This window comes from Culex pipiens, chromosome 1 (assembly GCF_016801865.2).
Source record: "Culex pipiens pallens isolate TS chromosome 1, TS_CPP_V2, whole genome shotgun sequence".
In the NCBI taxonomy this organism is placed as follows: Eukaryota; Metazoa; Arthropoda; class Insecta; order Diptera; family Culicidae; genus Culex; species Culex pipiens.
In genome coordinates, this window is record NC_068937.1 from 6,483,342 (window position 1) to 6,505,701 (window position 22,360).

At 37.5% G+C, this 22,360-nt stretch overlaps 2 protein-coding genes across 3 annotated transcripts in view; one reads left to right on the forward strand and one right to left on the reverse strand.

Moving 5' to 3' along the window:
• Positions 1-471: 471 nt before the first annotated feature.
• LOC120422043 (regulator of telomere elongation helicase 1 homolog) lies at positions 472-8,554 on the forward strand. Its single transcript, XM_039585368.2, has 3 exons — positions 472-1,664; positions 6,419-8,270; positions 8,330-8,554. The coding sequence occupies exons 1-3, from the start codon at positions 570-572 to the stop codon at positions 8,398-8,400; spliced, it is 3,018 nt and encodes a 1,005-aa protein (XP_039441302.1). The 5' UTR covers positions 472-569; the 3' UTR covers positions 8,401-8,554.
• Positions 8,555-14,732: 6,178 nt separating this feature from the next.
• Positions 14,733-22,360, reverse strand: part of LOC120422057 (forkhead box protein K1-like) — a 52,562-nt gene continuing 44,934 nt past the window's right edge. The window contains exons 4-7 of one of the 2 annotated variants that reach the window (XM_039585390.2): positions 19,990-20,485; positions 19,694-19,917; positions 19,290-19,624; positions 14,733-15,748 (exon numbers count right to left, since the gene is read on the reverse strand). In XM_039585390.2, coding sequence (XP_039441324.1) covers positions 15,624-15,748; positions 19,290-19,624; positions 19,694-19,917; positions 19,990-20,485 — 1,180 coding nt within the window. In that variant the 3' untranslated portion in view covers positions 14,733-15,623. Of the gene's footprint in view, positions 15,749-19,289; positions 19,625-19,693; positions 19,921-19,989; positions 20,486-22,360 lie in introns of both variants that reach the window. The other variant, XM_039585388.2, reaches the window with a different exon arrangement.

Consider the following 22,360-nt stretch of genomic DNA (forward strand, 5'->3'; position numbering starts at 1 on the left):
GTTAGACGACTCCTACACCTGGATTGAGCTATCGACCTAGCCTCTAGGTTAGACCTGGGCCAACATTTACTTCCCCGTCCGACGGAAGGCGTGATCAGACAAATCTCGTCTCGTTACGGTGGAATTATTTGAAATTAGGTCAACTGAACGTGCATCTTTGCTCAAAAATCGTCTCGAGGCTCGAGCCAAAATTCTCTTTCCAAGGCTCTTGAAGCGTAGAATTAAAATTACGGACAATTCGATCGCGAAGTAAATTTTTTAAAGTTGATTCATAGATTTGTCCGTAATTTTAATTTTACGCTTCAAGAGCCTTGGAAAGAGAATTTTGGCTCGAGCCTCGAGATGATTTTTGAGCAAAGATGCACGTTCAGTTGACCTAATTTCGAAACCCCCTTTTCAAATAATCCCACCGTAATCCAACCATCGTGCCACCCCTCGCGTCAAACGTCAAAACTTTAGTTTTGCGCGCAACTTTACTTTTATTTACGTTTTTCCTCTCCGCGTATCAGCAGCGAGTCGTTTTCCATGAACATTCCTGTCCGGTGGAACCGCTGTTACAAAACGCGACGATGCCCGAGTACCTGATCAATGGCATCCCGGTCAACTTTCCGTTCGAGCCGTACCAGGTCCAGCGGGACTACATGGCCCGCGTGATCGAGTGTCTGCAGAACAGCAGCAACGGGGTGCTGGAATCGCCCACGGGAACCGGCAAGACGCTGAGCCTGCTGTGCTCGTCGCTGGCCTGGATCCTGCACAAGAAGGCCCAGGTGCAGGCGAGTCAGCGGACCAATGTGGGGGAGCTGAAGGAGTTTGAGTTCGAGAAGAAGAAGATTGGGGGTGCGGGAGGAGGTGGAGGGCCGAAGCCGGAAATGGACAAGCTGCTGGACGAGCTGAACGAGAACAGTGGGAAGGAGGGTGGGAGGTGGGGCGTTCCGAAGATTATCTACGCGTCGAGGACGCACTCGCAGCTGACGCAGGCGATGCAGGAGATGAAGAACACGAGTTACGGATTTATGAGGGCGGTAATTTTGGGTTCGCGCGATCAGCTGTGTATTCATCCGGAGGTGGCCAAGGAGGAGGGCAATGCGGTCAAGACGAATCTGTGCAAGGCGAAGATTCAGGCGAGGGCGTGTTCGTTTTATAGCCGGGTGGAGGCGAGTAAGGAGCGGCCGGAGATAACCGGGAGTACGATCATGGACATTGAGGATTTGGTGCGGGTCAGCACGAAGCTGAAGGCGTGTCCGTTTTTTATGTCGAAGGAGTTGATCGAGAACGCGGATGTGCTGTTTATGCCGTACAATTATCTGCTGGATCCGAAGGCGAGGAAGGCGAACAATCTGGAGCTGGCGAATACGATTATTATTCTGGACGAGGCCCATAACGTTGACAAAATGTGCGAGGAATCGGCTTCGATGCAGATCCGGTCGTCGGATATTGCGCTGTGCATTGACGACGTGACGAGTATAATGAAGGTGATGGACAATACGGTGGCGATTCCGGAGGACGACGACGCGAAGAAGGATTTCACGATCGATGATTTGGCGCTGTTGAAGGAAATGTTGCTCTCGCTGGAGAAGACGGTGGACGAGATTCCGGTGATGTTCTCGCAGGGCGGGAGCACGCAACCAGGGACGTACATTTTTGAGATTTTCGAGAAGGCGAATGTGAGTATCTTTTAGGGACTTTCAAGTTAAAGGCTGATACGCAGATCGGAAGGAACGCAAAACTTTATATAAAAAAAACGGCAAAGAAACGGTCAAGGAAAGGGTCACGAAAAGATTTGTCTTAACACTCTACAACCTAACCCCGTCTTTAGACGGGATTCGATCTAAAAATTCGCCAAAAATCAATTTATCAACCAATTTTTGATCTTTAAAAAGCATTGGAAAGAAAAACTCAAAAAATTTAGAAAATTCTAGGGTTGGAAGTTGAACTTGTTTTATTTGACTTTACCAATGTTTTTCTACATATTTCTAATATTTGCAGTAAAAGAAACTAAGACTATGCCTCTACGCATACTTTTTACAATTTAGATCAGGCCTGCCCAACGTCCGGCCCACGACGGCCATTTCATCCGGCCCGCGACGGCTTTTCAAAATAGTTCTATGATCAAATTTTAACATATTATAGCAACATTCTTCATGTTTGAATTTAATTCTTATAATTTCTATACTGATATTTTTAAATTGTGAAATTTATGAAAAAAAAACTTTGATTGTTGTCTAAAAATGTACAAAATGAAACTTAATTTAAATTTCTTTCAGTTTTAACTGTGTATACTTCACATTGAAGATTTTTTCTATTTTCAATTAATTTTTTTTTTATATTGTAGTGTTGAGGAAATTTATCTTAAAAAAATGCAACGACCATTGGAATTTGAATGTTTTTTTTTTTTTAATTATAACGAATTATAGCAATCGTCAAAAACAATAACTATACAATTTTAAACAAACGAAAAACATTTTTGAAAGTTATCTTTGTGTTTTATTCTTAAAATCAAGATATTCTTTTACTTTTTTCAACCTTTATCAAATGTTAGTTCCGGCCCGCCACTGCTTCAGAAAAATCAGATAAAAGATTGGGCACCCCTGATTTAAATGATGAATGGTGACTTTCTATAGCAGAAAATGTGAAAAACTAGCAAAAAATTGAAAAAGTTACTGTAAAAATTTAGCTAGCCTAATTGTAACTATATTAGGTTGTAGAATAGGCCATCGAATACTACCAAACATAAACGAAACAAGATCAATGCAAATTAAAGTACTAAAAATGAAACAAGAAAAACTTAAAACAAGAGAAAGAAAGTTTTTCGTAGCACAAAAGTTGCTCAAAATGACCTCCTGAACAAGGGAAAAATAAAAAAAAAATCGGAAAAACTTTGGGCAGAAGAGTGTTAAGAATTCAAAATATAAAAAAATAAAAATTCGAAAATATGAAAAAACATACATTTAAAATTGCGGAATTAAAATGAAATTTAAAAAAATAATAAAGGAAATTTCAACCATCTTTAATAACTGAAATTAGGAAATTCAAAATAAAAAAATATGCAGAATTGATTAAAAGTTTTAATATACGACTATTTATAAATTCCAAAGCTCAACAATTTTAAAAATCGAAACTTGAAAAATTTCAGAAATTACAAGGTAAAATTCCAAAAGTTCAAATTTGAAAAGACGAAAAACCCGAAATTTTAACATTAAAAAACTACATTTTTTTATGTTCAAAAACTTTAAAATTCTAGAATTAAGGGGTTACATACATGTAGAAAATCTCAATATTTCATAATTCCGAATATTTATTAAATCCTTTATAAAGATGAATTCCAATCACTCCTGATAGTTTCATGAAGATATGTCATAATTTAAGTGAGTAGAAGACGATTTAAGTTAAAACTTTTGCCATGCGCTAAGCGGACTATCAAACTTTGTGAGCGTTTTTCTCGAAACACCGAGTTGATTTACGGGTGCCACAATATCTCGAGATGGGATAGACCAAATTGGCTGAAATTTGGGGTGAAGACTCTCAAGACATATTTCGTGTTCATGCACACGAAATATGTCTTGAAGCCCGATTTTGAAATTTTGTTTAAAAAAAAAAATACAAAAATCAAAAACTGACGAATTTTTATATGAAAAACATAAAAATATGTTTATCTTTTTTTTAAATAAACTTTTTTTAAATCGGCTTTCGTCATGCACACGGGACGGGTTTAATGAGTCTTCACCAAAATTTCTAGCCGATTTGGTCAAAGCAGTGATGAGATATCGTGGTACCCGTTTTTTGAAACTGCCAACTTCGAATAGCTATATCGATGCCAACATTTCAAAAAGCATCATGTACACACCATCCTTTTTGAGAAAAACGCATTTGAATGTTCGGGAGCGAATGACCCATAGGGTTAAAGTTCCCCTAAAAAAATCAACAACAACAACAACAGCACAGAGTAACCCAGAGGGAGCACTGGCATATAATTTATGGTTGCGTTACGTGGTACATCGTGGTACATCCCCCCTTTAGCAACACTTTTGATTGTCGTGATGGCCTATCTACAATCACTTAGCTTAGAAAATTTCACTTAGCTTAGGAATTTGAATCAATGGAAATGAAGCCGAGCTTCTACAATGGAAAAGTAATCAAATTAGAAACTGACGTATGGTTTGAAAAATTTCAAAATCTACGGTAAGTTGACGTTTCAATATCAAAGGTAAACAAACAACTGCATAGCAACGTATATCAGCCCAGCAAAATTTCTAAGTTGATTGTGGATGACGGCCGTAAGTTGCGTACTTTCCTAAGTAACTACTTTACTTAGATGTTCTAAGCTAAGTGATTGTAGATAGCCTCAGAATGAACTGACGTTTAAGCGTTACTTTTTTATCGAAGCAACCAGGTGCAATCTTTAGTTGTCAAAATTTTCCAAAAGCTCTAAATCAACAAAGGTAATTTACTGATGGCTATCGTGGATAGTGTCCCCACATCCGGTACGTCCGAAGTTTGCTGGAAAAGTTGGAAAAAGGACTTGGAACCACCGCCTTTCATCGGATGGGCCAATGCCCGCCAAAGAATTACCTGTTTCGGATGCTTCATGCTGGCAACGCTGGGCTTCTGTGGCTCGAACTGACCAGGTTCTCACTGCAGCAGATGTGGCTTCGCGTAATTAATTTCAAGTTGCAATTCCAACAGAATTCCAGTGATATTTTCAGAAAACTAAACTTTCTTCAAAGTGAAAATTTGTGCAAAATTGTTTGGGACAGTTTCCGTGGCCTTAACATTTGTGACCGAATGCTTAGTCAGAACAATTTCTCTGGCCAGTTTTTGAGGGAACGACGAAACATACCACTAGGAAAATACACTCTTTTTCCTTGTTGACAATAGCTCACCACACATTTATTTGTATAGAGCGTGGACAATCGCCAACTAGTCATAAAACCATAAAAGGACTAACTTCGTAAGATAGCGCTCATGGATCACCTGGACGTTAGGCAAACTGCCTTGGTTAGGCAAAAAGATCTTGCCTAATCCACGGGCAGCAATTTTGACTCGGCAGCATATTCATTATCCATTTGAGAGAGAAACAAAAACCCGGAAGGAAGCAAACCCCAACAGATGCTTTTGTCCCACCGCCAAATCTAAGTATTTGGGTGGTCCTGATGGACATTGCAGGCTTAGACTGGATTTTAGCTGCTTCCCAAGGTCTTTTTCCCCCAAGGTCTTTTAAATTACAGAAAATCAGAACTTGAACTGAAAGAAATACAAAATCGAAGCCTTGATGGCTGGCACTTGTCAAAACAAACAAATCTTAAATATCCTAAGTTTACTATGATGAATAATTTTCTTCATCCAACCCGTAACGCGCAAAACATAACGTCGAGAGCCGCTACCTTTCCAAAGGGTATACTCGTAACGGAGCCACAAAATTTGCTGACAACTGTTCGGACTGTTCTCTCTGGATTACTCTGTGACAACAGCATTTGAATGTTGAGCATCCATTTTCAATTCCCATTTTAATATAAAAGCAAAATAAGATGTTCTAATGATCACAAACGATGAAAAACGTTGCTTTTATTGAGACTTAATCATCCAAATTCAATAAAACATTATTTCCGTAATTTTATTTGAGAAAAACAAACATAACTTCTTTTGAAATCACCAACGTTTATATCACCCTGCTGTCATTGAGGGGGACGCTTTGTTATGATTCGTTTTTCTTCGCCGAATGTACATGGCGCTTTTTTCATGATGCTTTTTTTCGTCACGAGGTTTATGTAGTCTTTTGTTTGACAGGTTGACAGGGCTATATAAACAGGGACTGCTGATGGCAGAGATTTTGTTTATGTTACTTTATTTAAAATCATGATTAAACAGACTTTACTGAAGTAACTTTTGCTCATTTTAGGTGGAGAGGTAGCTTATTAGGAGTACTTTCAGAATATGCAATAACCCAGAAAGTGTCGAAATGTACATGATGTTACCGTCGAATTAAGCTCATATTTGGGATTTGACCACAGTAGGTACAATTTTTTTTGTATTCCAAATGTCTATATCTTCAAGAAAAGATTGAAATATGGTTCAAAAGAATCAAAATTGAATGTTTCCAGTTAAAATAAACAATAAATAAGGTTAATAAAACATCATCTAAAACTCAAAAGAAATAAAAAATTCAGAGCCTGTAGTAGATGTAAATAATGAGTTGAGTGTAAGAATAAATTTATTTTAGAAATCTTCAACAAAAATAATCTCTTCTTAAACATTATTTCGACGTTTCTTATTTAGAAATTATAAACAAACATTTTCGGAAGAAAATTCAATTTGTTTCAGTCACGAAAAGAATGCTCGACATTTCTTGACTGCGTTCCTTCCGATCTGCATACTTAGCTTAAAACTTGACTAGATTTCTTACGATTTGTTCATTTTTTAGATCAAGGAAGGAAATTATCACATCATCGCACAACTCCTCGAGAACATCATTCAATACATTGCGACAATCACGGAGAAGAACAACTTTGTCCGCCGCGGAGGTGGCCTGCAGATCCTAGCGGAAGCGTTGTCCATCATGTTCGCCGGAAGTGGTCCCCAGTACCGGGAGTCGATCGACAAGTGCTACAAGTGCCACATTGATATCGAGGAGCAGAAAAAGGTCCGCGGGAACACGAAGCAAGCGGACGGTTGGACCGCGACCAAGCAGCTGGTTCCGTCGGTGAAGGCGAACGCGAAGGTGATCAACTTTTGGTGCTTCAACCCGGGCTTCGGGATGCGGCAGCTGCTGGGACGGAACGCGCGGAGTATCATTCTGACCAGTGGAACGCTGGCACCGTTGAAGCCGCTGATCAGCGAGCTGGACATTCCGATTGCGGTCAAGCTGGAGAATCCGCACATTATCGACGGGAGTCAGGTGTGCGTGAAGATTGTCGGGCAGGGCCCGGACAAGGAGAGTCTGAACTCGAGCTACGGCAATCGGGACAATCCAAAGTACATTTCAAGTTTGGGGCGCACGATACTGTCGTTTTGTCCGATCATCCCGGGGGGATTGCTGGTGTTCTTTCCGTCGTATCCGCTGCTCAACAAGTGCCAGGAAGCGTGGCAGGAGACCGGGATCTGGGCGCAGATCAGCCGGACGAAGCCGATATTCGTGGAACCAAGGGGAAAGGACCAGTTTTTGAACACCATGACGGAGTACTACGCGAAGATCAACGATCCGGACGGGAAGGGCGCCGTCTTCATGGCCGTCTGTCGAGGAAAGGTCTCGGAAGGGTTGGATTTCGCGGACATGAACGGCCGCGCTTGCATCATCACCGGACTGCCCTTCCCACCGTTGAAAGATGCCCGCGTAATCCTCAAGAAGCGCTACCTGCAGGAGGTTCGAACGCGCGAAAACGAAATCATATCCGGCGACGAGTGGTACTCGCTGGAGGCGGCCCGCGCCGTCAACCAGGCCATCGGTCGCGTCATCCGCCACAAAAACGATTACGGTGCGATCCTGCTCTGCGACAACCGCTTCCACAACCCGCGCCAGAAGGCGCAACTCTCCTCGTGGATCCAGAAACATCTCAACACCGCCCAGCACCCAACCTTCGGTCCCATCGTCCGCGAACTGTCCCAGTTCTTCCGAAACGCCGAGAAAACCCTGCCCCAGGCGAAACTCACCCGCAGTTTGGCCCCGCTCGGCCCCGAACCCCCGACCGCCCTCGTCCCCGACTCCACCAGCCTCCTCGTGTCCGGCGAGACGAAAAAGAAGCTCGACGACATCAAGAACAACTTCATCAAGATCGAAAACTCGAACGCCGTGACGGCGTTCAAACTGTCCGACTACCAGCACGCGCACCGCTCGGACGCGACCTCCGCGTCCGGCAAGGACTTCCTCAGCCGACTCAACACCCAGGTGCGCACGATCGACTTCAACGACATGAGCTCGTCGTCGGCTGGACCGTCCTCGCAAGCGGGACTGGTCGCGATTCACAAGCGCGAGCGGTCCAACGAGTTTCCTCCGTCGACGATGGTCACGCAGCAGAAGAAGCGCAAGGTGGTGCTGATTCCGCAGGAGACGATCTCGCTGGATGATTCGCTCGAGGTTCTGGAAATCAAACCGGAACGGCAAGCGCCGGAGGATCGCGTTGAGCTGTTGAAGGTCATCAAGTCGTCGATCGTGCCGGCGCAGTACAAGCGGTTCCTGGTGGTGCTGACCGGCTACCGGAACGATCGCGACTTTGGGACCATGATGGGCGGGATGGTGGAGATATTCAATCGGCCCGAGTTGTACTATTTGCTGAAGGGTGAGATTTGATGAAATGTTTTGTTAAGGTTTGAGAGTGAGAAGTTTTTTTCTTTTCAGCAATGCGACGGTTTTTGAGCAACGAGCATGGAATTCAGTTCGACGAGCGAATCCGGACAATCTGTGGATGAAGCGGGTTCGAGCTTTGAAATCGATTGTGATATTGTTGCATTCTTATTGTTAGCACTGCCAGTGACTCTTAATGTTATTAAAGTTTTGCTTCTGTTTTGTACAAAACGATTTATTATATCTCCTGATTTTCTAAAAAAAAACGTTTTTTTTATTTAGCGGAATGAAAAAAAAAAAAAAACACAAAATTAAAGCGCAGTCGCTTCCTTTCGAAAGAATCCCGCGTTTTTTTCCAAAACATTTGCCCCCAACCACGCGTGTGCCAAACTCATGCAATCCTGATCCCGCGGCAAAATATGCGCATTCCTTGCTCGACGTCGTGACGAAAAACAAACACCACCGCGACAGCAACAGACCGGCGCCGTGGCCGATCCCTCCTTTGCACCGAATCCGAAATGTCCTCCCAAATTTGATGCTAAAGAAACATTTTTCCTTAAAAAATATGTTTCTTTCTATTTTGTTGTTTATTTTAAATTGAACACTCAAAAAGCGTAGTTCCACGTAATCAACCACAGAATTCAAAAAGGAAAAAAAAAACGTGCTCGCCGCTTGCTGTGACAGTGCAACACGTTTGTGCGCCAACCCGCAAACATCAAAGGGTGATTGAAAAAACCAAAACAATCCTCACCCACCACCAAGAAGGACTCCTCCCACACGTCGTGCAACCCCTAATCGCAGCAAGCAACACGTGGCACAAAACCACCCACTCTGCTGTAGCAGGCATGGCCTCCTACGCGGTGGAAATTTCTTCTGTCGCCGCGAATGTTACCCACTCCCCTGTCAAGCACAATAATATTTTTCCGGTAGAAATAAATAGTTTTCCCGAGCAAAGAAAGAATAAAAAAGGTGGCAACAACATTTTCCGGAACCCAACACCGGAAATGACCGGATGTGCGGCACCAGGAAAACAAAGTTATTTATAGTGCAAGTGTGTCATTTGTGGGTGTTTGACTGGAGGGGGGTAAATGCGTGGAAACAAGGAACCGAAAATGGTATGCGCTCCTGGTAGGGAAAGGATGTTGAAGGTTTTTTGATTGACAAAATCGCGTTTCCTGTTTTCGTTTTTCGCCGGCGCGAAGAAAAACAGCTGGGAGGAAATGTTGGGAAAGGCTCGAATTTTATAGGAGAACGGAACGTGCTTCCATCGAGCTCCTAATGTTGGCATACAAGCACTTTGACGTACGATTACAGCTTCTAAATGGCGTTTTGTGATCAAGCATGTTTTTGTCAAAAATTTTGCCAGATAATTGAAACTTAAACAAAGTTCTCAACCGGCTAAACCAACGTGATTTTCCTCCATTTTCGAAAGATACTGTTGTAAAAAAAAGACAACTATGCTCCATATATGATTTCTATCTTTTGAAAAAGACTTTGACTCAACTTTGACCAAGCAATATAAGCTAGTAGAACTTTTCAGCCCTTGTATCAAAAAGTATTACCTACTTTTCGATTCTGTTAGGTATTTCCAGTGAAGAAACTAAGTAGTGTTACAAAAGTGGGACCGATTTTAAAAGGGCAATTTTTCGCTGTTAGATGCCAAACTTGCTCAAGGATCTGTCCTACACGCTAATGATTTTGAAAATAAACGATTTAGTGGCCGAAATTGCCATATCCCATTTTTTTTAATTATCGAGGTTCGATAACGATAACGATGATTCTATCGTTATCGTCGGGACGATAAAATAAAATAAAAATTGAAATTACGCGCCATGATTTCAACATTTTAGTGAAAAAAGTGTTTTAAAATGCATTATACACCTTTTCAGGTGTTTTGCCATCATTAGTTTTCAAAATATCTATAAGTATTGACGAACATTTTATTTTTCTGCGATTTTTTTTTGCGGTGCTGTACATCAAAATTTTATAAAAATTCAAAACATTTTTAAAAGAGCCCAAACATGTTAGATATGATTATCAATGCAGGAACATGAATTTTAGATTGTTTTCAATTGATTGGACTTCTATTTTTTTATTTTATTTTTTTTTCAATAGGTCTTATAACATATGAACGACAAAAGATATAGGACCTTTTTAAAAAAAAAAAGAAAAAAACGCTGGACTTCGTTTCGTTTTCGTTTTACGGAGCAAGGTGGGGGACGCGGCCTCAAGTCAGTCCAAGTCCGGTTTCTTGTGGAAAAAAGGGTAGTGGCCGAACTAGTATTGCATACAAAATGAACACCACCGGAAGATATAGGGGATCGGGAGGGGGAAGGTGAAAGAAAATTAGTGTAGGTGTGAGTAGTAAGAACTTGGATGACTTGAGCAGTTACGGTAATCTTAGTTTAACACTGAATAATGAAAGTCTTAAATTTTGATTCAAAATAAAAAGGCCTGGAGGAACGTAAGTTATTAGTTAATTAAATAAGAAAACGTAACTAATCGGAGATTTATACAAAGGAAACCTAACATGTATATCAAATTTAAAGGAAATTTAAAAATATGAAATCGAAAGAAAAAAACTAACTTGTCTAGGGAATACAAATCTTGAGGCCTTTTTCTGAGCCACGTCCTGTCGCGTCCGTCAGTAGTCTTGTCCTACATTACAACTAGAAGCAGATCTGCCAATTAAATAGAACACTTCGACCAATTCAACTAATCATTTAGATCCAATTATTCATTTATGGAAAACTAACTAACTTGAATTAACAACCTTAAATTAACTGTTCATATTTTACAAGTTGAACACTCGTCGTTAAGACGACTATTTCGTGCCTTCCATTTTATTAGGACACACAAGCTTTGCAAACAGGAGCGTATCCCTATCATACCTTTTGTAAACTGTTATTTGAGTGGGAGAGATACACTCCTGTTTACAAAACCCATGCGCCCTTTTGAAATGTTAGGTTCTATTTGATCGTCAACCTCCAGTAGATCCTCGATTCGCAACAATGGTCGATACAACCATAATCCGAAAACCGTTAGTTCAAGATACCCTCAGGGCCCGAGGAAGACCACCAGAAATCCCGATGCGAGACGCGTTATCTCAACTAGACCTTGATGTTCTCTATCCGATCTATCAGTTCCTCGTAGATTCCAAAATATCCATTTAGTTTTCTTCCAGTTAGTTTTCCTTCAGTTAGTTTTCCTTCAGTTAGTATAACTCGCCTTCACACAAAGCCGTCGTTTTGGATTGCACCGGAAGCAAAGCAAGAACGCCCCAGCAGCTGGACACCGAGTTGCGGCTGAGGACACAAGCAAAGGCCAGCAGAGCCAACCAAGACCCCTACACAATCCCCCTTCCCATCCCACGCCTTGTCTTTAACATCAATCCCTTCCCTACTAACCCCGAGTAGGCCGCGGGTAATCGGCTCCCCTCCCACTAACATTTACACACAAGATCCTCTGTAATTATTAAGTCAAATGTTATTACAAAAGCCGACTCGGTCCTAACCAGGTCCCAGTACCGAAAAGGACCTAATAAAAATAATTTTATGAAAAAAAAAAAACCGTTAGTTCAACAGATTAACGAATTTTGTCCGATATCATTACATTATTGATTGATCGAGACTCTATGGAAATTTTGACTTATCAAAATGCTTTGTATTATTACTGAAATGGAAGTTTCAAATTTATGCACGTAACATATTTTTAAATAAATTTCAAAATCTATTCTATCCTACAATGCCTAGAAGAGGCCTCTGTTTCTGTTGTGAGTAAGCGCTGGTTTCAGAGTTCATTTTTCAATTTAAAAGGGGTGGGAGACGACTAATTTGCTTCATGAACTCCTACTCGGCCTTGGGACCACCTCTTAAGACACTGATGGCTCCTAGCTAGGAATTAAACCTAGACACAGCGTTGAGGCCCGCTTCGCATGGCAAAAATGTTGGCTGGGGGGGAAGTGATATTATCACGAAATTTTATTTTAAAGCCAACATTGCTAACGGCGTCGAGGTCCTTACTCATGCCCAAGGAAAAAGAAAAAAACGCTAAACTTCTATTTTTATGGAAATTTTTAAGTTTTTTGAAAAAAAATTTAAGGCTTGATTTTTTGGACGAATTTTGAAGGAGGTGGGAACTAAAATTGGAAAAATATTTGCAACGGCCTAAGTTTCAAAGAAAAAAAAAACTTCAGAAAATCACAAAATAACGTATTTTCTTGAAAATACAAAAAAAAATAATTCGCAATATGTACGATTCCAAATTTCACTGAATTAAAGTATTATATTTTTTTTAATTAAAATACTTTAAAACAGTGAAATTTGGAATATTATAAATTGAAAAAAAAAATCACAGAAAACAGTATTTTTTTAAGTACCTGCTCAAAATTACATAATTTGCAATATGGGTATCAAACGAAGCGAAATTTAGTATGCTTTTTCACTCATCTATTTTTAAAATCTAGCATATATTTTTACTGTTTTAGATTTTTTTGAATGAAATACTTAAACATTCACGAAATACGAACGAAGAGAAATTTTGTATGCTTTTTCTCTTTTTACTTTTTTATAGTTTAATGTAGTCCAGACTCAATTAGCCGAAGGCCTCAGAAAAAAATCATTTCGAATAAATTTGCATGCATTTTTACTGTTTAAAGTGTTTTTAAAATGAAGTACTAAATTTTTTACAGAATACGTATCTTTTTGAAAGTACTCAAATTTTCATGAGTACGCATAAGCTTTAAAAAATATTTGCAACGGCCTTAATTCAGATCTACATTACCTCCTTTCCCTGATATCCAACCGGAGGTCGCGTACGTGTACTTTGTACACAGTTTGTAAGGGCACTTGTAAGAAAGGCGATAACACGAGACTTCCCGAAGGATGTACAGTGTTAACTAACAGGATATCGTTTCAATAAAATTACAACTACAATAAATGTTTTTCTTACCTTTACATCAAATTCGAGTTCTGCGATTTCATTTTAGTCACATTTGAATGGTTATAAATGGCCTATAAAATAAAAAAAGGGCTTTTCAATATTTCATCACCGCCATTTTGGCCACCATCTTGGATTTGAAAATTCTTAATCATTTTAGAATAGTTTAAAGGTTATACTAAAGCCCAACAATCAAAAATAAGACAACAAAAAAAAATTTCTTTCGTGGTTCGATTATCCGAAATGAAATTTTGCCAAAGAATTCGGATAATCGAGTTTGGACTGTACTTCATTTAAAAACAATAAAACAGTAAAAATGCATGCAAAATTTCACTTCGTTTGATACCCACATTACAAATTATAAAAATTTGAGCATTAAAAAAATGCGGTATTTTGTGAACATGTTAGTAAATATTTCATTCAAAAAAAAAAAAAAAAAAAAAAGAAAAAAACAAAAACTATTAAACAGTGAAAATGCATACCAAATTTTTCTTCGTTTGATACCCATAGAGCTAATTATGAAAACTTGTGTGTTTTCGAAAATATATGGTATCTTGTGATTTTTTTTTTTAGTATTTTTGCATTGAAACTTACTACATTATCAAAAAAGAATGCATTAAAATTTTAACATTTAAAAAGGGCGCATAACAATTTTGACAGCTGCAACTATTTTGCAATTTCCCAGGCAATAGGCAACTATTTTACAAAACCCACAGTGTTAAATGGTAGCTTGGAAGGTCAGCTATTGTTTCCCAATTCGAATTTTTAGAAAAAGTTACCTGAATCTTGAGAAATAGCAAAATAGTTCAAGCTGTCAAAATGCTTATCCGCCCTTTTCTGGTGTTGCTCCAGATATTAATGGATTAAGTCAATTTGAGAAAGATTTAAAAAATGAGTTATCGTTCGTTAATCGGCGATAATATTATCGCCGATAAAATTATCGAAATAATTCGATCGATTACCAACCTTGGTTGCAACCGGACCTAACGAGTACGTGAGAACAAGTTCCTGATTTCAACGGATATTTCTTTTCTTTGTTCTAACAGCAGGTAGAAATAATGCAAACTTTCTGTTTCCTCATTTTTATATTGTTAATAAATTTACATTTAAACAAATACAATTAAGTTATACAGCATTATTTACCTCCTTAAATCCATCGTTTCTCCCCAACCCCCCCTTCTTTTTTTTTTCTTGGGTGCCTTTTATTTGTATCTACCAGAATCGGAAAACGTGCCCTCCAGAAAAAAAAATTATGGAGGGAGGGGAAGAAACTAATAGCACTAAATACTCATTCTCGCTGCTGCTGCTATCATTAGTAATCAATTTGATTGATTTCGGGTCCTTACAGCTTACGCACTACATTTGCATCTCTCTCTTTTTTCTTTTTTCAATGTAGATGTGTGTGTGGGTGTGTTTGTGTTTTGTGTTGTTTGCTAATTTTAATTTTACTATTTTTACGCTCGCGCGCTCTCTTTCTCACGTTCGCTCGCTATCGCTCTCTCGCTTGCTACCTTACTAATTCATTTGCCCTAGTCTACTGTGGTTTTTCTTCTTCTTCGCCTTTTTTTTGCTCAGTGGCTGTTGTTTTTTTTTGTTTTTAAGGGGGGTGTCAAATTGCAAAGTTTTTTTTCCGTGTTTTCTTCCCATTTTCCACTTTTTTGTTTTATTTACGCGGTTTGTATGTATAATTTTACCTTTTCAATAAAAGAGACATTTCACTAAACACTAAATACTTGTTTTATCTCATTTGCTCAGAGTTTTGTTGGTTGGTTTGTTTTAAATTAATTTACTTTTAAATTTGTATATTTTTTATTTTTCTCACATCCATTATTATAACTAGAAGTTGTTTGTTTTGTTTTTGTTTAAATGTAGGGTTTTCTTTCCTGCTTCTCTGCGGTCAGACGATCCTCTTACTTGCTTCCATATATATATAATTATATAAATTGTAATATTTTGGATTCATTTGCCTTTCCTTTTTTCCGTGATTTCCCCCTCTAATCTACTTCCGTCCTATTTTTTTTTCTCTCAGTGTATGATTTTTGTGTTGCTGTTTTGATGAAAGTTGCACGTGTGAAGGAAAGTAAGAACAACATTAGATGAGTGTGTTTATTTGCTACCGTGTACTTATGTGGCTTTGTGTGTGTGCAGAAATCATGTGCAAACCTGTTTACACACTCTCTCTCGAAAAAACACGATCAAACAAGTCACCATCAATCAATGTTTATCATCGGCTTTTGCTTTGTTAAAGGGTAGTTGTAAACAACGAACGTGAAGAGACCATCAAGAGTTGTTGTTAAAAATTGCAGTGTGCTTGTGTGAATTTGTGTGCACGTGAAAATTACCGTGGGATTTTTTTTTCGTGGCGGGGGTGGGGACGCGTGGTTCATCATGGCCGCGTGACGACGACGCTTTAGATCTTTTGGCGCTTGACCGGCGTCGGCACGGTTTCGTACTCGTCGCTGTCGTACTCGACCTGGTCGTCCTCCTCGTACACTTCCCCGCCCGCGTACGAGCTGTACTGGTGCTGGTAGGACGCTGGAGAAGAAGAAAGATAAGACGAGAAACGGAGTTTTATTTAGAGAATAAAATTTAAATAAACACAAACAAAAATAATCATAAAAATATTTGTAGTAGTTTTTCAAAAATGCTTTGAACAGCAACAAAAAATTATATACCAAATCTACCCGGTAACAACAGAGCTCGGGTGGCATATCGTCGAAAAATTCGCACTTAAAATGTGGAGTTTCTTTTTAAGTCCAAAAATCATTTTTTGGCTTTCTGTGTTTTGTTGAAACCGGCAAAACTATTCAAAAACACCAAGAAGCCAGGAATGTTCCAAAAAATTAGATTTGAACTTAACAACCCAAAAACTACAAACTTGTAAAACATTTTTTTATGGCCCCTACGAAGTTTATTCAAACTGTCCTACACACTCACATGGCATTGTAGCTTATGAGGCACGTCGACGGGTGCCCAAAACATCAGTCGAAGTTTGTATTTAATTCGTAAAATTGTAGAATTTGAGATTTTTTCAATTCAGAGTTTTATTTTTGAAAGTCAAATAATTCTGTTAAAAAATAAGTGTTTTTAAAATTGGATGTTTTAGATTATTATAATTCAAACTTCGCGATTGATGAATTCTGGAGTTTATAGATTTAGTTATTCGATGATTCAAAATTAATGAGTAAAAAAAATAAGAATTGAAGAATTTAATTTAGTAATTGAAAATATAAGAATTTATTTTTTTTAATAAAAAAAAAACAATTTAAGAATTGTGAAATCCTAGAGTCAAGGAGCTATTAGACTATGACAAACAAACTAGTTGTCAGTTTGGCTTTATTTATTTGCCTGCATTTGTTTGAAAGAAACGTCACCCTGCATACATTTGGTTTTGTTTGCGAGTTTGTTTGTTTGCCATAGTCTAATAACTTCTTCAGGGTTTATTCATAAACCACTCAAGTATAGCGCGCTCACAGTCGGGATTCTACTAAATGAATCACAAAATAAAAGAAAAGGTATTTGGGGATTCACAAATTTATGGAAATTAAATAATAACGCTAATAACGAATTAAAATTTAAGAAATTATATATTTAAGAATAATTAAATGCCACGAATAAAAAAAATGAGGTATTGAGGAATATTTTTCGGGATTCAAGAATTAAAGAACCCAAGCATTTATTGGGAATTTAAAACCAAGGAATTGAGCAAAATTAGGGAATTTAAGAATTCAGGCATTGAGCAATTTATACTTGAAGAATTTAAAATCAAGAATAATTTTAGTAGACAAAGTTTGAGGAATCTGAAAGAATTTCAAAAAGTTTTAAATTTTGGAACTCCAAAATCTCAGAAATTTTAAATTTCAGAGTTTTCAAAATACTCTGAAATTCAAAATTTCTCAATTTCTAGAGTACTCAATTTTAAATAATTTAGAAAGTATTTTACAGTGTAAATATTTCAGAATTTGAAAAAAATAATGATTTTTAGAGATAATAAAATTTTAGCATTTTTCAAGGAACCATCCATACACCACGTGGAACTTTTTTTTGCCCCTCCCCCCCAGTCCCCTTCGTGGAAAATCGCTAAAAAAATTTTTTTTTGGCATGGACAATCGCAACACTGTACTTGGTTTATGGATGGCCTTTAAAAAATATGTAATACATATTTATTAATTTTGAATTTTGGAATTTAATTTTTCGTTATTGTTTTAAAGAAATTTATTGATTCATTTTATTTGAATTGAAAAATGAGAAAATTATTAACAGAAGAAAAATTAAATTTAAAATTGATGCGATTTTGAAAGTTCTAGAATCATTTAAGTAATTTAAAATTTCAGAATTTTGGAATTTAAGATTTTGAGAAAATAGAATTCTAGAATTGTAAATGCTTTAAATTAACAATTTAAGAATTTCAGAGTATGAATAGTTTTTATTTTTTTTAGCTAGGAATTTAACTACGTATTTTAGAATTTGATTTTCTGCATTGATTTTATTTTATGTTTTAAGAAACATTTTATTTAAGAGATTTTTCATCAACACCTTAAAAATATTTTAAAAAAAATCGCGATTTTTTTAATTTTCATTTTAGAATTTGACTCTGCTTAATATTTAAGCGCAAGAAGAATTACAAAAAAATCTGAATTAAAAAAAAATACTCGGCGAATTTGTGAAATTTTGAATTTCAGAGTTTTTTTTCGATTAATATTTATGTACGATAACAATTTAGGAATTTAAAAATCTCGAAAATCCTTTTTTTTATTTTTGGAATCTGAAAAATGTAAAAAAATAGAATTTCATTGATAAAAAAAAGAATTCTGAAGTTTTCTTTAAAGGTTTTAAAAACCATTAGATTTTTGCTTTTTTGGGTATTTTTGAAATCTCCTTAAATATGAGTGTTATTAAAAATACAAAAAAGTAAAAATGTGGAGTTTTTTCTAAAGGTCCAAGTAACCAAATTTTCAGTTTTTGCTTTTTGGGTGTTTTTTAATCCCCATGACTCAGGGCGGTTTCACGCCCAAAAAGTAAAAACTAGGAATTTGTTTTATTGGCCCTTTAAAAAAAAAAAAAACTCCAGAAATAATAATTTGGTTTATTGGACCTTAACAAATAAAACTCTTAACATTTTTTTTTCAATTTGTAATTCAAGTATTTAAGGGGTTACATACATGTAAATCGTCAAAAATGTCAGAGGTTGGTATGAGCACACATTTAAACTTTTTTTAAATCTTTTTGCAGGACATTAAAGTATACATTTTCATCTATTAACAACATAAATATAAACACATTTGGGTGTACCATTGCCGAGATATAGCTATTTTAAGTTAGCAGTTTCAAAAAAACGGTGCCACGATATCTCAACACTGCTTTGACCAAATTAGCCTAAAATTTTGGTGAAGACTCGTTAAACCAGTCATGTGTGCATGACGAAGGCCGATTTTCAAAAACTCAATTAAAAAAAAGATAAAAAAAATTTTTTTTCATATAAAAAATTGTCAGTTTTTGATTTTTTTATTTTATTTTATTAACCTATTTGGTCCATCCCATCTCGAGATATCGTGGACCCGTAAATCAACTCAGTGTTTAGAGAAAAACGTTCACGAATTTTGACAGTTCGCTTTGCGCATGACAAAATAGTGAACTTAAATCGTCTCTTACTCAGTTCAGTCACGAAATATCTTCATGAACTTTTCAGGAGTGATTGAAAATCATCTTTTTAGTGAATTTAGTGAACTTACATTACAGATATGAAATTTTGTGATTTTCTACATGTATGTAACCTCTTAAGATCATGTTAGTATTTGGAGGTATTCAATAGAATCACATTTTGATATTTTTAAATGATTTAAATATTTTAGAATCTTATAATTTCAGACTTTTTGCTAAAATATCAGCGACGATAGAATCTTTATCAAAAGATTTTCTCTTGTCATTGAAAGAAAAATTATCTCTCCTCTCTCAAGCACAAAACACTTTTTGTTTGGGAGAGATCTTGTTTATCGCGTGAAAAAAAAAAATCAATTTTGAGATTGTCAGTTACAATTTTTCGAAGATATTACAATCGAGAAAGCTCGATACTCACCATCATGATTACTCGAACCGTAGCTCACGTTCACGCCGCTATTGTTGGCACTCTGGTTCTGGTGCTGCTGCTGGTGCTGTTGCGATCCGGGCGAACCCGGCGCCGACAGCAACAGCTCATCGTTGATCGGTGAACCCTCGCGCGAGTTGTCCATGTAGCTGGGCGAAACCGGCGCCGACCGGGGCATCCCAAAGGGCGTCCGGAAGCACTGCGAACCCCGCTGGCGTCGCTTCCGGTAGCTCTGGTCGATCAGCTTCAGCTCGCTGGACGGATCTATCCGCCAGAAGCTGCCCTTGCCCGGCTCGTCCTGGGACCGCGGCACCTTGATAAAGTATCTGGTTTGGGGGGGAACGTGAGGGTTAGGATTGCTCTAGAAGTGGAAGCAATGACGTTCCCGAACTCACCGGTTCAAGCTGAGATTGTGGCGGATCGAGTTCTGCCAGCCCTTGTTGGCACCGGTCCGGTAGTAGGGATAGTTCTTCGATATGAACGAGTAGATGCCGGACAGCGTGAGTTGCTTTTCCGGCGAGGCCGAGATGGCTTGCACGATCAGCTGGGCGTAGCTGTACGGCGGTTTGTCACCGTCAGCGCCGCCGGCCGTCGACTGAGATGCGGGTGCTTGGAATTCCTGCTGCAAATGCCAAAAAAGAATATGGTCAATAGCTGAACTCTACCAAGATGAAACCTCTCTGCTACTTACGGAGTAGTTATTGTTGTTGCTACTATGACTATTGTGACTATACTGCGGGAACTCGTGGGTGGCGTTCTGCCGGGGACTCGTCGGACAGCTGTTGGCCGCACTGATGGTCCCCGTCGGCGACGGATACCCGCTACCGCCCACGTGCACATCCCGCAGGGCACCCGGATGGTGACCCCGGATTTCCACGGCCAAATTCGGATTGCCGCCGGACGTCGCCTGTTCCGGGATGGAGATCTTGAGCGGCGAGTAGACCACATTCGGCGACGGAGGTGACTTTTGACCGCCGCCTCCTCCTCCTCCTCCACCTGCGGAGCTGAGATTGCCTCCGGCTGCGGCGATGGCCGCTGCTGCTGCCGCCGCGCTGCCCACCGTGCCGGTGCCCACCTTGATGGGCGTGTGCTGGTTCAGGTCGATCGAGATGCCACCGTTGTTGGCCTGGTCGATCAGGTTCTCGAACTGGATCTTGATATTTGTACTGGGAAAGCGGATGCTACAGCTGGAATGAAGAGAGGGAGTGGAATTGATTAAAAAGAGTCCTTTTCATAGCAGCGCAGCTTTGAAGGCACGTCGAACGTTGTATAGCTTGGCAGTGTTTCCAGATTATCAACATGTTTATTTTATTTCCATCGCAATATATTTTGATAAATATAGATTTCATTAAATATCTTGTAATTCCCACATTCAATAAATTCGTCTTATATCAATAACAAACAAAAGTGTTGCCAGATTTCAAAAAATCACAATTTAAAAAAGGTTTTATAAATAATTTCTAAAAAGTAAAGCTTTGTGCCAGGAATGCCACCATTCTTGAGTTCAAGACTCATAGGAATATGTATTTGCAATACTATCCAAAGTTGTATAGATAGATGATTTTAGTATTTGTAGTCCAAGGTTGTTAACGATAAAATTATCGAAGCTCAATAACGATAATTCTATCGTTATTGTCATTTCGATAACTCTATAGCCAATAATGGACGATAACTTATTTTCAAAATCATTCTTAAATCGTCTTAATTCCGCAATCTCCCGTTATATATTCAATCCTTTCACTAAAAATATATTTTTTTGAAAATGTTTCGAGGTATAAATCTAGATTTTTTTTTTTGAAAAAGTCCTATAAGCTATTGTATTTTAAATGTTCTTCATCTTTTAACCTTAAAAAAAACAAACTTTAGAAATACTCAAAATTGTTCACAAAATACCGTATTTTTCGAAAGTACTCAAATTTTTGGTAATTTGCAATATGGGTATCAAGCAAACGAAGGGAAATTTTGTATGCGTTTTCAATTTTTAAATTTTTTTTTTGTTGAAAACTAAAATTTTCACAAAATACCGTATTTTTTTTTAAAATACTCATATTTTCAAGATTTGCTCAATGGGTATCAAACGAAGCAAAATTTTGTATGCTTTTTACTTTTTTTTTTATAATATTTTTTGAAATACTGAAATTCTCACAAAATGCCGCATTTTTCTAAAATACTCAAATTTTGTGAAAATTATAGTTTTAAACCAAAAAAAAAAACTCCAATAAAGTGAAAACGCATACCAAATTTCACTCCGTTTGATGACAATTCAGCAAATTTTGAAAAGTTGAGTATTTTCGAAAAAATACTGTATTTTGTGAAAATTTCAGTATTTTTCTAAAAAAACTATAAAAAAGTGAAAAAGCATAGAACATTTCACTTCGTTTGATACCCATATTGCAAATTCTGAAAATTTGAGTATTTTCGAAAAAAATACGGTATTTTGTGAACGATTTTGAGTATTTTTACTTTATAACTTACTACATTTATAAAAAAATATTCTTAGTGAAAGCATTGAATATATCATTGAATATGGTTGAATTAAAACGATTTTAGAAAGATTTAAAAAATGAGTAATCGTTCCTCGAATCGTCCATTATCGGCAATAACATCAAAGAATCCAATATTTTGAAAATGTTTTTTTTTATTATATTTTAGAACCCAACAATTTCTAAATTTTCGCTTAATATTAGCAATAAGACTATTTTTCAAATCTTTAAAACACGATTTTTTTATTGTTTTAGAATCCAACAAATTTAAAAATTAAATTAAGGTTTTAATAGATTTTAAGATTCTAAAAAATCTGGAGTTTCCTTTGAAATTTCCTAGTTTAGAGTTATGAAAAATTAGTTTTTTTTCTAAATTTGCCAAAACGGTTAAAAAACGGTTGTATCAGTTTTTCAACAACGATGTTTTAAATATTATTGATTTAAGGATACATATTTATTTTCTGTTAATATTTATTCGACAAGAGGAAATTTTGTGTGCACTTCTAGTCCAGTGCCCGCTGAAACATTTTTTTAAATTCTGAAAATAAAAAAAAACTAATTTTCAGGATTTTAGATTCT

Bases quoted from the DNA above. Each gene is read 5' to 3' on its own strand.
- LOC120422043 (XM_039585368.2), top strand. From the start codon at position 570: ATGCCCGAGTACCTGATCAATGGCATCCCGGTCAACTTTCCGTTCGAG. The intron at 1,665-6,418 runs GTGAGTATCTTT...TTCATTTTTTAG, and splicing joins AGATTTTCGAGAAGGCGAAT to ATCAAGGAAGGAAATTATCA. The intron at 8,271-8,329 runs GTGAGATTTGAT...TTTTCTTTTCAG, and splicing joins GTTGTACTATTTGCTGAAGG to CAATGCGACGGTTTTTGAGC.